At 40.7% G+C, this 15,826-nt stretch overlaps 1 protein-coding gene across 1 annotated transcript in view; it reads right to left on the bottom strand.

The window, feature by feature from the left end:
- The window catches only part of SAMD3 (sterile alpha motif domain containing 3), a 43,093-nt gene that overhangs the window by 16,216 nt on the left and 11,051 nt on the right, over positions 1-15,826 (bottom strand). Inside the window, exons 5-7 of the mRNA XM_068551318.1 lie at positions 8,904-9,089; positions 8,565-8,649; positions 2,856-3,023 (exon numbers count right to left, since the gene is read on the bottom strand). Coding sequence (XP_068407419.1) covers positions 2,856-3,023; positions 8,565-8,649; positions 8,904-9,089 — 439 coding nt within the window. The remainder of the gene's footprint in view (positions 1-2,855; positions 3,024-8,564; positions 8,650-8,903; positions 9,090-15,826) is intronic.

The following is a 15,826-nucleotide window of genomic DNA, read 5'->3' as shown; positions in this document are numbered from 1 at the left end:
CTTGGAGTTTGAGGGAGGAGGAGGGTTGGGGACAAAAGATCTGTGACCTAAGCTCAAACTCACACAAATTCTGCAACTGCTTGGTTATCTGCAGAAGCCCACGTGACAGGACTAAGAAACACACTGTCCTTCGTTGAGGCATCTACCATCAATTCTTTGGTAAATTCCTTCCAACCACCAAAGGACAAACAACAGAAACAAAAGGAATGAAAAATCTCTTCCCCTCCCTTACTCCTTCCCAAAACCTTCCTCCAGTTTAGCCAAACCCACTTCCCTGCCTTTGAGGGAACGGCCTGCCTCCTGGCGTCTTGCCTGCATCAATATTTTCCATCTCTACAGCACAGGAAATAACTTTTTTCTATATTATGGAAATACTGTGCCCAGTCAAGAAATTTTAAAAGATGTGAAAGTTGTCACAGTGTATCTTAATCCAACTATCTTTAATTTTCAGAAATCATAAAGACATTAAAAAGGAGCTATCAGAAATTCAAAATGAAGCCGAAAATAATTTAGGCAATTCATCTGAAGTCTAAAATCCCATGAGATAAGTGGTATGTTCAATGGATTTATCCCTCTACTCTTCTTAGTGTTTTTCCATTTGCTTAATCACCATGGAGGGTACAAACGCAGAAACACGTTGTAATGTAATATTCTAGTGTAAAATTTTCTCCATCCTTCAAAGCTTTTGGCTTTACAGAACATGAGGTCATAAACAGGGATGCTACAGTGTTTAAAAGAATCAGCAATTTGTAGCTCCATTTCTAAGAGGGAGGAAAGTAAATCCTTACGAATTAGATTTGCTTGGCAGGAAAAATGTTGCCTCTTCAGATGTGAACAATGACCTCTTTTTGCCCCAGTTGGCAGGAAGGTCAAAACTAAATTCTGTTGCAACTTAACTCATCTTGGGCCCTGGTACATCAACTCATCTTGGGCCCTGGTACATTCAATCCCTGTTCTTTTTGTAGCAACGACCCTTGCATGGGCCTTAGTAGGATTCAATTTAGAATTCCAGCATGTCTGGGAGACTCCAAGACAGGAACAACAAAAGGTGCAGTTACATGAAGAATTGCGGTGGTTTTGAGAAAGAACGGAAAGACGATTGTACAAACTGGGTCAGTGATGATGTGTCAACATAGGAGAGGAGCTGCCATTTAGCCTGTGTCCCTCAGGGTGGCCTCTGACCCCCTGGGCTTACCCTTGCTGGGGATAAGTGCTACTTTTCCGATTTTACCATTAATATATATATTCCAATGAATTTTGGTGGGACGTGCATCAATTCTGGTGGGATGTGGTGGGAAAGAAAGAAAACTGAATTTAAAATTTGTAAAATTTTAAATTGTAAAATTTGTAAAATTTTAATTCATTTATAAAGGAACTCCATTTGTAGTATATGGAAAATCACATATTTTGAAAATATGCACAATATAATTATGTTCCTTTACAAAGTGGCTTTTTATTTTAAGAATATAAAAGATTTTAAAATGAATGTAATTCTATCTTATCATGATTTCAGTTTATAATTGGAATATTGCAGTTAAAGTTTCTATAAAATTACACTAAATTTAGGTAGCTTTCATCTGTCTTGTCTTTTCATCAAAGAGCAGACATAAAATTATATTATCTTAACTGGCCTGACATTTGAAAATCTCTTTGAAAATTATAATAAGGTATTTCTTTTTATTTATTTATTTGGCTGCCCCGGGTCTTAGTTGCGGCACGTGGGATCTTTTAGTTGCAGCATGCGAACTCTTAGCTGCAGCATGTGGGATCTAGTTCCTTGGCCAGGGATCGAACCCGGGCCCCCTGCATTGGAGTGTGGAGTCTTAGCCACTGGACCACCAGGGAAGTCCCAATAAGGTATTTCAAAATACTCCTTCATCTAAAATGTTTCTTACTTCTAATGCTGGGATGAACAGTTTACAAAATACGTTAAAAAATATTCCCGTCCCCTGGTGCCTATAAGTAGTGATAATAAAATTGAGATGATCTGACAGGTTGCTCTATTAATATCAGATAACTATACCAGCTGAAGAAGAAAACAGCATATTTACACCAAGTACATTCACTGACATAAACGTGTCTGTAGTGAAAAATTATATTTATATATCCATGTTGGATTGATGTGAAAAGAGATTTTGGGGAGGACATGAGATTTAGCTTCTATAACTTGATAGTTTGGACATCCTTCCTAAGGAGCTCAATCTACTTTATTAGCAGGGGACATTTTTGTTTCTGAGAACACTTGGGGGCTGTGAGGTAGATAAGGAATATTTATAGAATTTCAGGTAATTAGGACCCACGTGAACATTATGTACAGCAAACCCACTGCAGAGGGAGGAATCTCCAGGCCCTGCCTGGGGCCCTTTGCCTGTGGCTCCTCATGGCCACCTCTGTACAAAGTGAGAACAGTATGGGGTTTTGGACCCATGCATGTGCATTAGTTTCCACCCTGAAACCTTGAAACCAGAAGCAATTTGACCCCTACAATATGAGTATTAAAAAAACTTTCTGTAGCAGTAAGAACAGCAAGAACGCAGGATACATTTTAGGATGAGAGGAAAAGAAATTATTCAAAGATCCAGAACTTTAGGGTTTCTCCGGGTTTTTTGAAGATTGTGAAAGAATAAACTTGCGATGTTCAATAACACTCTCTGCTCCGTTTTTGGAAGTCCTCTTTTGGAAATATTCTCATTCACAAAAACAAAACAGATTTTTTTTTTAGTTTCTGACCCACACCTCAAATTTTCAAAAGGATATTTTATTTTGTTTTAATTATTTTAAATGCTAGCATTTATTATCCCTTAATCAATCAACCAACCAATACATTGTCAGAACAATTAAAGATTCAATCTTACTTTTATCTGGACGATTTTAATTTCATCAAATCTTATATCAGCAAGAGATTTCCTTGTCTGGCCTCTTCGGTGTCCAAATTTACACTTATTTCTCATCACTTGTTCATCATCTTCTATGGGTCTTCGAACATATTTAAAACGATCTTTGAGGGCTCGTTTCCATAAAAACTGTGTAAAATTATAAAACAGGGCAGTTAATCTTCAAAGAGATTGGAATAATCCTATATAAACAATAAAATCTTTGCCTATCACCTTTGGGCTTGAAATTATTTTCCCATCACAGTAATAGAAATAATATATCTATTCTTCTATTTATCCTCACGATAATCTTGTGATAATGCTATAAATATATACATATATTGATATTTTGTATAGTACATAGCTATATGTGTGTGTGTGTGTGTGTGTGTGTATTTATATACAATGTCATATAGCTAAATATACTGGCTCTTGAGTCTAGATTTCCTAATTCCTAAAATTGGATACTTTCCACTTTACTCTGGTGTCTCCACAATGCACTCCACTTTCCTGTTGGATTCTAGAAAAGAACTGATACTGGCGTATGCATATATGGACTGACGCGCTTTCTTTAAATGCATCATCAGATGAAGCAGTGTGTGCAACAGAGGAGAGGAAGAGATGGTGCCCTTTGGGGAACTGCCAAGAGTTGTGCATGGCAGGAACAGAGAGCTCAAGATGTGGAAGGGTAGGAGGTGTAGAAAATAGAGAAGTCAGCCCCAACCTGAAGGGCATGGTTACCCCAAAAAGAGCTTCAAGGTAATCCGGAACCAGATCCTTTCAAACCCCTCTCTGTGGACAGAGAAGTTCTCTTCTAGAGCAATGGTTCTCAAACTTCAGCCTGAATCACAATTCTTGGAGGATCTGTTAAAACACAGGTTGCTGGGTCCCACCCTCAGAGCCTCTAATTCAGTAGGTCAGGGGCAAGGTTGAGGATTTGCATTTCTTCCAAGTTCCCGAGGGGCGGTGCTGCTGGTGCTTAGCCAGACTCTAGAGATTCTGCTCCAGCAGGTCTGAGAGGAGCCCAGGTGTCTGTATCCTTTAAAGCTTTGTAGAAAGTGGCTGCAGAGCTGGGTTAGGAAGCCCTCTTAGGCCACACTGAGTGGGAAGTGTGGATGGTCAGATTGTGCTCTGGGAGAATCTGTCTGGCATGTGGACAGCTTGGAAGACCAGAGACGTGGTTAATAACTTGGGGACACACCTGGGCTTCTTCCTCAACACACCAACACTGCTAACATTCTTTCCCTCTGCTGGGCCTTTGGTTTTGGCCTGGAAAGCTCTGTCCCTCTCCTCGCCTACCCTGCTGGTATCTAGGTAAAGCTTGCTCTGTTTCCAGATCTCAGCTCAGCCATCACTCCCTTACGGCCTCCCTAACGGCTCACTTCTCTTGGTTATCAGGCTCACCTTTCCTTGTCAACACTTATCACACTGGTAGTTTACCCTCATCTATGTGATGTTTTTGTTTCTTTTCTTTTTTTGTTCTTTTCATTCTTCCTCTCTTCAAATTTCCCCTTCCTTTCTTTCTTGCTTCCATTCTTTCCTTCCCCTAGGCTATGAGCACATGAAGAAGGTCTTGGGTCTACTTTGCTCACCAAACCCAGCACAGCGCTTGGTGCATCTTGGAAACTATAAACACTAGATGCCTTGTGTCTGTCCTCTGTGAAGTACATGGACCCAGGTGTTGAGCAACAGACTAGAAGCAAGACTCTGAGTCTTGGTCTTGCTTGGTAAGTATCTCACTGTGTGAGGAGTGGCCAAACCTGAGCCTCAAGGCTTCTTTTCAGCCCCTCATCTTCCCTGCAATGCCATGCACTTGAATAGGCCCAAGAGTGGGTGCAGGGAAAGAAATGGCCATTTGTAGCTACACAGGCCCATATTTGCCTCCTAGTCTTGGCCACTAGATGGGTTAAGTCACTGGGTGACTTTGGGCATATCTTATGATCTCAGGCAAATGGGAATGCCACTGAGATCATATTAGTCCAGTGTCTGGCACTTAGATTTTGTCATTCCCGGTTCCTTGGTTTAAGTCTCAATAAGAGCTATTTCCTGCCCCTGAAAAAGCACTGGGACCTAAACTGGAAAGACCCAGGATGCTGGACTAGCTTCAGTACGTATTAGCTAAGAAATCTTCAACAAGTAATCCCTCAGCCTTAGTTTCTTCAACTATAATGGAATAAGAAGATTAGTCCTGTCAACTGCCCTGGGTTAGGGGGAGACTCAAATGAAGAGCTACTTCATGGAAGACATTTGTAAACTAAAGTGCTGCTCACACAGGGAGATCAGCACGGTGCTTTGTGACCACCTAGAGGGGTGGGATAGGGAGAGTGGGTGGGAGGGAGGGAGATGCAAGAGGGAAGAGATATGGGAACATATGTATATGTATAACTGACTCACTTTGTTATAAAGCAGAAACTAACACACCATTGTAAAGCAATTATACTCCAATAAAGATGTTAAAAAAAAAAAACAAAAAAACCCTTGGCAGCCCTGGTGAGGAGTACTGGGGCTTGGGGGTTGGGAAGGCAGCTTCGGCCCCAATTAAGCGCCTGGGTATGTATGAGTCAGAGATGCTTCCTCACCTCCCACAGGCTTGTGGGTCTGGACACTGCCACTGCTGTTTTACAACAGCACAGAAATAATGGATGGCTTGTATTTTTCTCAGCCCTGAAATCTGAACTAGTGCCAATACATTTTTTTCCCCCTCATGTTTCCCACAGCTCTTAAGGGCTTCTAAACCTGCGGACTTGGTGGGAGGTATTACAGCAATCAACTGCTAGGACATTTTTTAATTGCCAATGTCTTCTTTCCAGCCTCTCCCTTCTCTCCTTAGCAAGTATCTGATACGAACAAAAAAAGGGCCAGTCAATGCAGTGGTCCACATGAGCAGTCAATCAAGGAGCGTGCCCTGAGCATCTGCTACATGTGCGGCACAGAGAATTCCTGACACAGACGCCACAACAGAAAATCTTTTCATCATCGAACAATCATCCTTCTTCTCCATGCTTTTCCAGCTAGAGGGGGTGTGGAAAGAGCTACATAGACACAGCTCTCCTCCAATCACTCTGAAATAAAACACACCCCTGAAGTTATGGCCTCCTGATTGGATATGTGAAAAGTCCACATATCACCAGCAGATCTTCCCCTAACATTGTAAACCCAAATATAATCATTAGGAAACATTTAGACAAACCCAAAATGTGGATCATCGTACACGGCAACTGGACTAGCCTTGTCCAAAAGAGAAAATATCATGAAAAAAAAAAAAAAAAAGGTAGGGAAACTATCCTAGAGACAAAAAGAAATTAAAGAGACACAGTAACTACATGGAATGCATAATCTCTGATTAGATGTTAAAGTCAAAAATCCATTTTAAAAACTTTGTTTCAATAATTGAAGAAACAGGGATATGGATTGTATATGATATTATGTAATTATTGTTAATTCTTTTGGTATAAAAATGGTATTGTGGTTAGGTAGGAGATTGTCCTTATCCTTGTAAGATATATGCTGAGGTATTTAGGAGTGGCAACTGCGACTTGCTTTTTTTCAGATGCTCAGTCAAAACAAACAAATAAATATGAGAAAGGAAAAGTAAATGTGGCAAAATGGTAATACCTAGTGAATCTAAATCAGTGATTTTCAATCATCGGAGATTTTGCCCCTCCGCCCAGGATACATTTGGCAATGTTTGGAGACACGGTTGGTTGTTACATCAGTTTGGGTGAAGGGGTACTACTCACACTTGGTGAGTGCCAGGGGTGCTGCTAAGTACCCTTCAATGCAGAGGACAGCCCACACCGCAAAGAAGTATCCACCCAAAACGCAATACTGCGCAGACTAAGAAACCTCGAGCTACATAAAGGGTATATGGCTGCCCACTGCAGCAGTCTTTCAACTCCTGGGTAGGTTTGAAAACTTTTGAAATAAAAAGTTTAGAATATCAGTATCTTGTAATAACCTATGGTGGAAAATAATCTGTAATATATATATATACATATAAATATAACTGAATCACTTTGCTATACATCTGAAACTACTACAATATTATAAATCAACTATACTTCAATTAAAAAAAGTTGAGAATAAAGTTAGTCCTAAAAATGACCAAATGCTTCCTTGCTGTGTGCATGCTCTCTCTCTCTCTCTCTCACACACACACATAGTGTGTGTCTTGAAGACACACACTATGTCTTCAAGAAAGTACAGCAAAAAATTTTTCTCAGAGATATCTGCTATAATAAGGTGCAAAAGACATCTATCTTATTTAGATAAGATTACCAATGTATGCATATACGGCATATAGAGATATAAGGACTAATAGACAGCAAATCTTTTTTTTTTTTTTTTGATATGAAAATATAGACAGCAAATCTTATGTACCCAAAGCTATAATTCCCCACAATTGTCCCTTAAATCATATAGTTCCAGTGTCACAATACACTCAATTTTTTTAACCATCTTAACTACTTTTAACTGTACAGTTCAGCAGAGTTAAGCATACTCACATTGTTGGGCAATGGATATCCCAGGCTTTTAAAGCCAAGAGACTTGCAGACCCAGAGAGCAAAGCTTGTATTGAAACCTCTAGAGCAGTGTTTCCCAACCCTGACTGCACATCGGAATCATCTGGGGAACTTTAAGGTGTCAGGGTTTCTTCTCCAGATCAACTAAACCAGAATCTCTGGGGATCCTGATGTACAGCCAGAGTTGAGAGCTGCTGCCCCAGAACACCTCCAGGATCTGTTTTTGTCAGAACAGCAGAGATGTGAGAGGGCCAGGTGAGGCTGGAGGTCAAGACCTCAAAAGCAGACCACTTCTCCACTGGGTCTAAACAAAGGCAAGAACCACTTTATTGATGAAAGCACTGATGGAGGTGCAGTCACAGCCTTCTCTTTCCACGTATCGCATCTCTTAAAGATCCTTCCTAGAGACTCACCTTTACACATGAGCTTCCAAACAGCTTTCAGAGAGAGACAGAACGATGATGACATAGAGAGAGAAAGAAGATGGAGAAGGATGAGGAGGGATGAACAGGTGGCACACAGAGGATTTTTAGAGCAGTGAAAATAGTACACATATACATGATACAATAATGATGGATACATTTGTCTCATGGCATAGAATGTACTACACCAAGAGAGAAACTTAACGTAACCTATAGACTTTGGGTGATAATGATGTGTCAATATAGCTTCATCCACTGTAACAAAGGTACCCCTCTGGTTGGGGATGTTGATAATGGGGGAGGCTGTGCATGTGTGGGTCAGGGGGGGAGATGGGAAATCTCTGTACCTTTCACTCAATTTTGCTGTGTACCTAAAACTGCTCTAAAAAATAAAGTGTTATTTTTTTTTAAAGAAGACAAAGGAACACAGAGAGACACAGAGAAGTCATCAAAAGGAACAGAGCTAGAAGGGAGAGAGAGAGAGAGAAAAAGAGAAAGAAAGACCAAAACTTAGAACAAAACAGGGACTGACAGCGAGAGACAGAAGGGACGGCCAAAGGAACAGAATCAGAGAGAGACCAGACAGAGTCAGAGAAATTGACAGAGAAAGAGAAACAGATAGACCCAGATAAACAGACAGAAAGAGACTGAGGAAAGGGGAAAGAGGCATAAGATTACTGGACAATACTACGTTCTTATTTTAAGAAAGGTTGAGAGAAACAGAAGGGCTCCACGTTGCCACTTACAAAGCCACAGCCGTCCTCATCCAGGAAAGGGTGGGCCTGCAGCAGGGCGTTGACCACGTCGTTATACTGCTGGGTGGTGGGGTACCTGTTCGGTGAGACAGGGAGGACATTTTTCAGTTCAAGAAGCCCACATTCCTCCTCATAAGATGAGTCTAAATTACATTCACTTTTCTTCACATCTTTCTATATGACAACGTAGACATTCAAATATTGGGCAATGTTGGACTTACTACCAATATGTCATGCAAAATCTGAAGAGAATCGGTTCCAAATGAATTCAAGTCTACTCTGAAAACACACCTTCTCTCAAAGCAACAAGTCTGCCCTGTTATTACTCACAGTGAGCCTTCCAGATACTTCGTCATGTCAGCCTGGAGAAACTCAATGATCCTTATCCTCATGCTGTGATCAGGACACTTCTGTTCTGCTAACATGCATTTGACATCATAAGGAAACTCCGGTAAAACATAGGACTTAGTCCATTGTAAGGCTTTATTCCCTGTTAGAACCTGTTTCACATTCCTTCTGTTAAATAAAAACACACAAAGAGTGAAATTCTGTTTCAAATATATGCAACTTATTAATTCTCTACACCCTGAGAACTTATGACAGAAACCACTTTCTTGAGACCTAAATATATGGAAGTCATCAATCCATCTTCCATCCAATTATCTACCTGCAAATGTCTGAGGCCTCATCGGGTATCTCTGTTTTCTTTTCCTTTGCACACACACGAATACTTGTCATCCTGGAGAAAAATGTCATAACAGTATAGACTATAGAATAAAGTCTGAAGTTGGAAAGAATATTGATCCATATATCTTGAAGAGTTAATATGGAATGCATAGCTCAAAACTGAACAAGGTCTCTAACTAAGAGAGAGTAAATTGCAATTCAGCAAAGCAAATGAGGCATATGATAAAGTCTTAGCACCTGATTCAGAAAATTTCTCTAATTAACTTATTTGGCTTCTGTTTGTAGTGAAATACAAGAGTCACTTAATTTAGTTGTTCTTGGCTATTTTAATAAGGTAAACTTGGTCTCTAAATTTAAAATAAGTATCAGATATTCTGATCCATTCAGATGAAGTTGCTACAAAAGGCTACAGAAAATGATAGCTACAGAAAGCAGATCAGTGGTTGCCTGGGGCTGGGGGTTGGAGTGAAGATTGACTGAAAAAAGGACACCAGGGAGTTTTTAGGGTGATGAAAGCATTCCAAAATGGATTGTGACAATGGCTGCACACCCGCATAAATCTGCTAAAATTAACTGAGCTGTATAATTTAATGGGTGAATTTTATGTTATGAAAATTACACCTCAATAAGGTTTTTTATAAAATTAAATATCAGAACCACTTTAAAACCTTAAAGTTAGTGATTGATCCAGTGTATAAAAAGTAAAATTTCCAAGCAAGTTACCAGAGACAATAGATAGATTTTAATCCATTTCACTAATAGGATTGATTGGAATGGAAGTGAAGCAATAGAGGCAAGCCAAGCAGAAGACAAAGAAAGATTTCCTAAGTTAACTTAAGTAGGTTAATTTTCTGGTACAAGCATGGAAGCCTTAGTAGTCCAAATAAAATTCAGATGAGCTTCGAAAGGCCAGGTTTCCTTTAGAATTTTAGGTCATATTTTGTAAGAATGCAAGAGGTATAATGAAACATGGGGAATAAAGAAAAGAGGAGAAAGAACTCTCCTCTCTTTTCATGATAAGCTCTTTCTCCTTTTTTTCCCTCTTTGGCAATAACTGCATCAGCGATGAAAAGATGTCCTGGCTAAAATGAGCACACCGATATTTTCAACACTGGCTTCAGTACAGCAACAGGCCGTTCCCAGAAGAAATTTTTGCCTCAGCCCAAATTATTTTCCAGTGTTCCTCTCTCATTTCATTCATTTACTCAACCAATATTTATTGGGGGTGTACTAGGTGGCAAATACTCTTCTACAATCCCTGTTTCCTTTCCTGTTCTATTCAATGATTTCTTTCTCCCATGATCTCTCCCTTATCTACTTAAACCGGGGGTGTAAAGTAATGGCAAGTTTTGTTTGCTGTATTTTGTGCCTTCCCAAGATTTTTGAAAGGTGCTGCAACTGTGCAGGTGTTTAACTTGGTTTCAGTACAAGATTTTAACATCTATCTCCTTTTCCTCAGGCGTTTCAAGCTAATTTAGCTGCATGATCCCTTTAGACTTGTGAGGTTGCCATGTCTTATTTAGTACCACATCAATGGATAACTTCCACATTCCAATGCTATAAAATAGGGCTGGAGGCAATTTTTACCTTCTTGTTCTATATATTTTTTCTGTATGTCTTTTCAACATCAGGGTAGGCACTATATAGCATGGTCTTATTTTTGTCAAATACCTAGAATGTAACTAGACACATACAAGCTCTATCAAAGCCAGATATTCCATCTTGCTCCTAATTAGACAAAATCAGGGGCATCAAATTATCCTTTTCTTTACATTAAAACAATTTAACAAGATATTTGGGGAGTGAATAGAATACAAGCTATGCTAACTAATACAAGTCAAAACTAGTATTACACAGAATACTAGAATCAGAAATTAAAAATACACTCTAATTTAGGTGCAGATAACTGCAGGCACAATCACTTCCCATCCATAAAACAATATTTGCATTGGATTTTAAAAACTTTACTGTGAGGTTAAGATTATTCATATCTTTATTGAGGTAGAGTTGGGCAGAACACCCTAGAAGTCAACTTAAAGTAAGTGCACAGAGCAGAAAAAATTCCCAGACTAAGAGGATGTTGATATTTCTGTTCCTACCTCAGAGCCAGTGCCCTTCACCAAGATACCACCACAGAACAAAGATCTTTAATCCAATGGATCTCAACCCTGGGTACACAGTACAATCATCTGGAGAGCTTTTAAAACATGTTAATGGCTAGGATTGTTCCCAGTCTAACTAATCAGAGTCTATTGCACTGAACACTCAGTATGTATGTAGAGTTTATATTTGTAATAAAATAAAACTTACAATAAGGGTAAGCTGACACATATGATAATAGTATTATTACTGCAGTATGCGCTAATTAAAAAAAATTATGAGGTGGAGGTTCTCATGAAAAAGCTCATTGACTGAGTGGAGTCAAGATGGCGTACTAGGAGGATGTGGAATTCGCGTCTCCTCACAACTAGGGCACCTACCAAGCACCGGTGGGGGACCACGGACACCTAAGGGGACGGGAGGAACCCACAGCGACCGGGTAGGATGTGGGGCGTGGGGGGAGTGCAGGGGGAGGAGAAGTGGAGGCGGGAGGGGACTGGCGTCCCTGAGGGGTGGCTGGGGGAGGGGAAGGGATCCCACGCCCCAAGGAGGAAATTGGGGAACCACTGGGAGGGCAGAGGATCAGAAGGGAGTGTGGACAGGTTCCCCTGCCCACTTGGACCCCCAGGAAACTGTTGAGATCCCGGGCCTGACCTTCTGCCCACCGAGGCCCCCTCCAGCCACGCGGGTCCTGAGGGAGTGGGAGGGAGGGAAGGAGGAGCAAAAGTAAAGGCCGGACCTCTCGGACGGCACCCTGAGGGGTGGCTGGGGGAGGGGAGGAGTTCCTACACCCCGGGACCCACCCATGGTTAGGGGTCCAGTGTCAACAGGGGAGACCCTGGGGGAGATGGTGGGGGAGGCATGTGAAGGAATGGAAAGGAATGGGGCCAGCGCTTTCCCTGTCCACTTAGGCACCGGGGAGCCTGTTGGACCTAAACCCCACCCACACACCCTCACCCAGGGCCCTACCTCCAAACTCGGAACTCCACACTCCAGAAGCCCTCCTTTCCCCATGCTGCCTCTCCCCTTCTGCGCAGGTTCTAAGCAGAGGCCCCGCCCCACACTCAAAGGTCACCCCCCCACACTCAAAGGTCACCCCCTCCACCCGCCTAGGTCCTGCCCCACCTTAAACCCCGCCCCCACCTAAGTTCCACCCCCTGCTTAAATTCCCCCCCATAGCCAAGGTTTTATTTTTTCTTTTTTTTTTCTTCTTTTAGATTGGGGTTCTGATTCATTGTTGTTGATACTCTTATATTTTTATTTTTCCTAATAAATCTCTTATTTTTCTAATTTTATTTTATTCTTTTTACTTTGTTAGTGATCTCTCCTTTTGGCTTGTTCCCTGCCCCACCCCCCCCAAAACCTTTTTTATATTTTTTTTTTCCTTTTTTCCTGTTGTGGTTTTATTTTACCTTGTTGCAGTTGTTTCAATTATAGTTTTATTTTTCCTAATATATCTTTTATCTTTCTAATTTTATTTTGTTTTTTATTCTTTGATATTGTACTGGTCCTTTTTTTCTTTCTTTCTTCCTTTTTTTTTAACTGTGCCAGGAAGCTTGCGGGATCTTGGTTCCCAGGCCGGAGGTCAGGCCCGAGCTCCTGTGGTGGGAGCTCCGAGTCCAAACCACTGGACTAACAGAGAAACTCAGACCCCAGGGAATGTCAATCAGAGTGAGGCCTCATGGAGGTCCTCATCTCAGCACCAAGACCCGGCTCTATCCAACTGCCTGCAAACTCCAGTGCTGGACGTCTCAGACCAAACAACCAGTAAGACAGGAATACAGTACCACCCATCAAAAAAAAAAAAAAATGAAATGACAAAAAAATTTGTAACAGATGAAGGAGCAAGGTAAAAACCTACAAGACCAAATAAATGAAGATGAAATAGGCAACCTACCTGAATTCAGAGTAATGATAATAAAGATGATCCAAAATCACGGAAACAGAATGGAGAAAATACAAGAAACATTTAACAAGGATCTAGAACAACTAAAGAGCAAACAGTGAGGAACAACACAATTACTGAAACTAAAAATACTCTAGAAGGAATCAATAACACAATAACTGAGACAGAAGAATGCATAAGTGAGCTGGAAGATAAAATGGTGGAAATAACTGCCAGGGTGCAGAATAAAGAAAAAAGAATAAAAAGAATTGAGGACAGTCTCAGAGACCTCTGGGACAACATTCAATGCACTAACATTCAAATCATAGGGTCCCAGAAGAAGAAGAGTAAAAGAAAGGGTCTGAGAAAATATTTGAAGAGATTATGGTCAAAAACTTCCCTAACATGGGAAAGGAAATAGTCAATCAAGTCCAGGAAGCACAGAGAGTCCCATACAGGATAAACCCAAAGAGAAACAAGACAAGACACATATTAATCAAACTATCAAAAATTAAATACAAAGAAAAAAATATTAAAAGCAGCAAGGGAAAAACAACAAATAACATACAAGGGAATCCCCATAAAGTTAAAGCTCTCTTAAGAAAAAATCTCAATGTACAGAAGGCAGATGTTGAGCCATGGCAGGGAGCAGAAGAGACATACATGAGGGTAGGGACTACTTGTTTTATCTCCAGTTACATAACTTAATAATTAGGACAATTCATAATATGGTCCAATTTTGTGTGCCATTTTATTATCAGCTAGTATCCAATGTGAATTCTCAGATCCAGCCAAGGTTCAAGCCTACTAAGTCTCCAGGCCACACTATGCATGTGTTAGCAGTTGTTTCTCTCACCCCAATGCCCTAAGTTTCCCTCGATCTTCTTGGCTCATCTTAGCCCTCTCCCCAGGTGGATTCTCTTCCCCACTCTCCTGCCTCTTGGGTGGTCTTTCTTGTCTGAATCTCCCATGTGGCCTGGTCCAACACTGGCCCTGTGAGTAGTCATCTTATGTCTTGGCTCCTTATCTGTTTTGATTTCCCTATGTCATTGTTGAGTGGAACAGTTTGTAACAAAAATGTTGTAGAAAGTTTTAGGAACATTTCAGAGAGATATAAAACATTAAATGTAACATTCTATGACAGATAAACAAAGGCAGACATTAGTTCCATGAACTTGTGTTTTCATACATGAAATTGAAGTGTCACATCACTAAGCCCCCAAGTTTGAGATATGAAAACTAGTGGGACCCAAATGCAAGAGAGGCAGATCTGGCGATTGGAGTAGAGTCCTCTGTACAAAGCGTACCTAGGAATTAGACTGTGGCTGTTGAGAATTACAAAATGATCAAACATCACTGAAAAAAAGTCCCAAAGAGGTTTTCTCAGTATCTCACCAGGCTTCAGCTGCATCGCATGTGGATTCTTTACAGAACAAAGGGCAGAATTCACATCACACTCAACTGACTTCTGGTTGACTTTTGGAGTCGTTATGAATCATGCCTGCTTTCCTAGAATTTAGGTAACAAATGACACCTTTTTCTAGGGACCCCAGCTTGGAGATAATCTGCTACCTTGAGGGATTGTGATGCTTTTCTAGTCTTGTAAAATGGTATTGCTTTCTGGTCCTCAAGGAAGAAGAGCAAGAGACAAGTGAGGACTTAGCTGTGAAGAACAGCCTTTCTCGCTACCGGTCTTAGTCTTCACATCTAAAGTACCACTACCATCAGCAGTAGTACTCCCACCATCGGAAGAGAAAGCAGCGACAAATACCATGCTCTCCAGGGACCTACCTGAAAGACTGTGTTCCACAAGCCTACATTCATTTTATTCTTTTCCACACCCAAGCTTGCAGACTTTATACACTGAAAATGGTATATATTGGGATGCCCAATTTTTATATTATCAACTCTGAAACTAAATGGCATGTAACCACAGCAACATCTAAACGTTTCAGTGTTTTTGGAACATAGAAGAAGAGAAAGGAAGCTAGAGGAGGCTTAGACGTTTGTTTAAAGAACTTGCTATCATCTTACCATAGGACAGAAAAGGACCTCATAATGCATATCTTCAAAATAGGGACCAAATTTCACCAAACGACAAAGTTAAACAGAAATGTTGCTTCTGTGTTATGATGCCAGTACTCTGACAATTACCTGCTTTACTTTACCTAGGCAAGACTTTCCACTGGTAAGAAAACAAAGTTAACGAGACGTTCTGAAAAGCCCAATAAAGAGATACATGCCAATGAGCAAGGTGAGATGCCATCTCTGAAAATAGTGAACGTCACTGCAAGACATGCAAGGACTATGAAGGAAATGCTGCTTTCTTGCTGCAACTGATGGTAACCACCACTAATTCAGGAAATGTTTGCTCCACATTCTCAGCATTTTGATGATTGCTTTTAATTTATGTTTTATAGCTCTGGGCTATCACAGCTGCTATTTAATCTATGAGACTTCCAGAAGAATTTAGTTTCTGAAAGGCATGTGTGAACACATAATCAAGCATAAAGTAGAGGTAAAGATGTGGATGGCATCAGGCACTCTGCTGTGGCACAAACTGGCACCTCTCAAATCCTCC

This window comes from Eschrichtius robustus, chromosome 9 (assembly GCF_028021215.1).
Source record: "Eschrichtius robustus isolate mEscRob2 chromosome 9, mEscRob2.pri, whole genome shotgun sequence".
Taxonomy (NCBI): domain Eukaryota; kingdom Metazoa; phylum Chordata; class Mammalia; order Artiodactyla; family Eschrichtiidae; genus Eschrichtius; species Eschrichtius robustus.
This window is presented reverse-complemented; position numbering and strand designations above follow the sequence as displayed.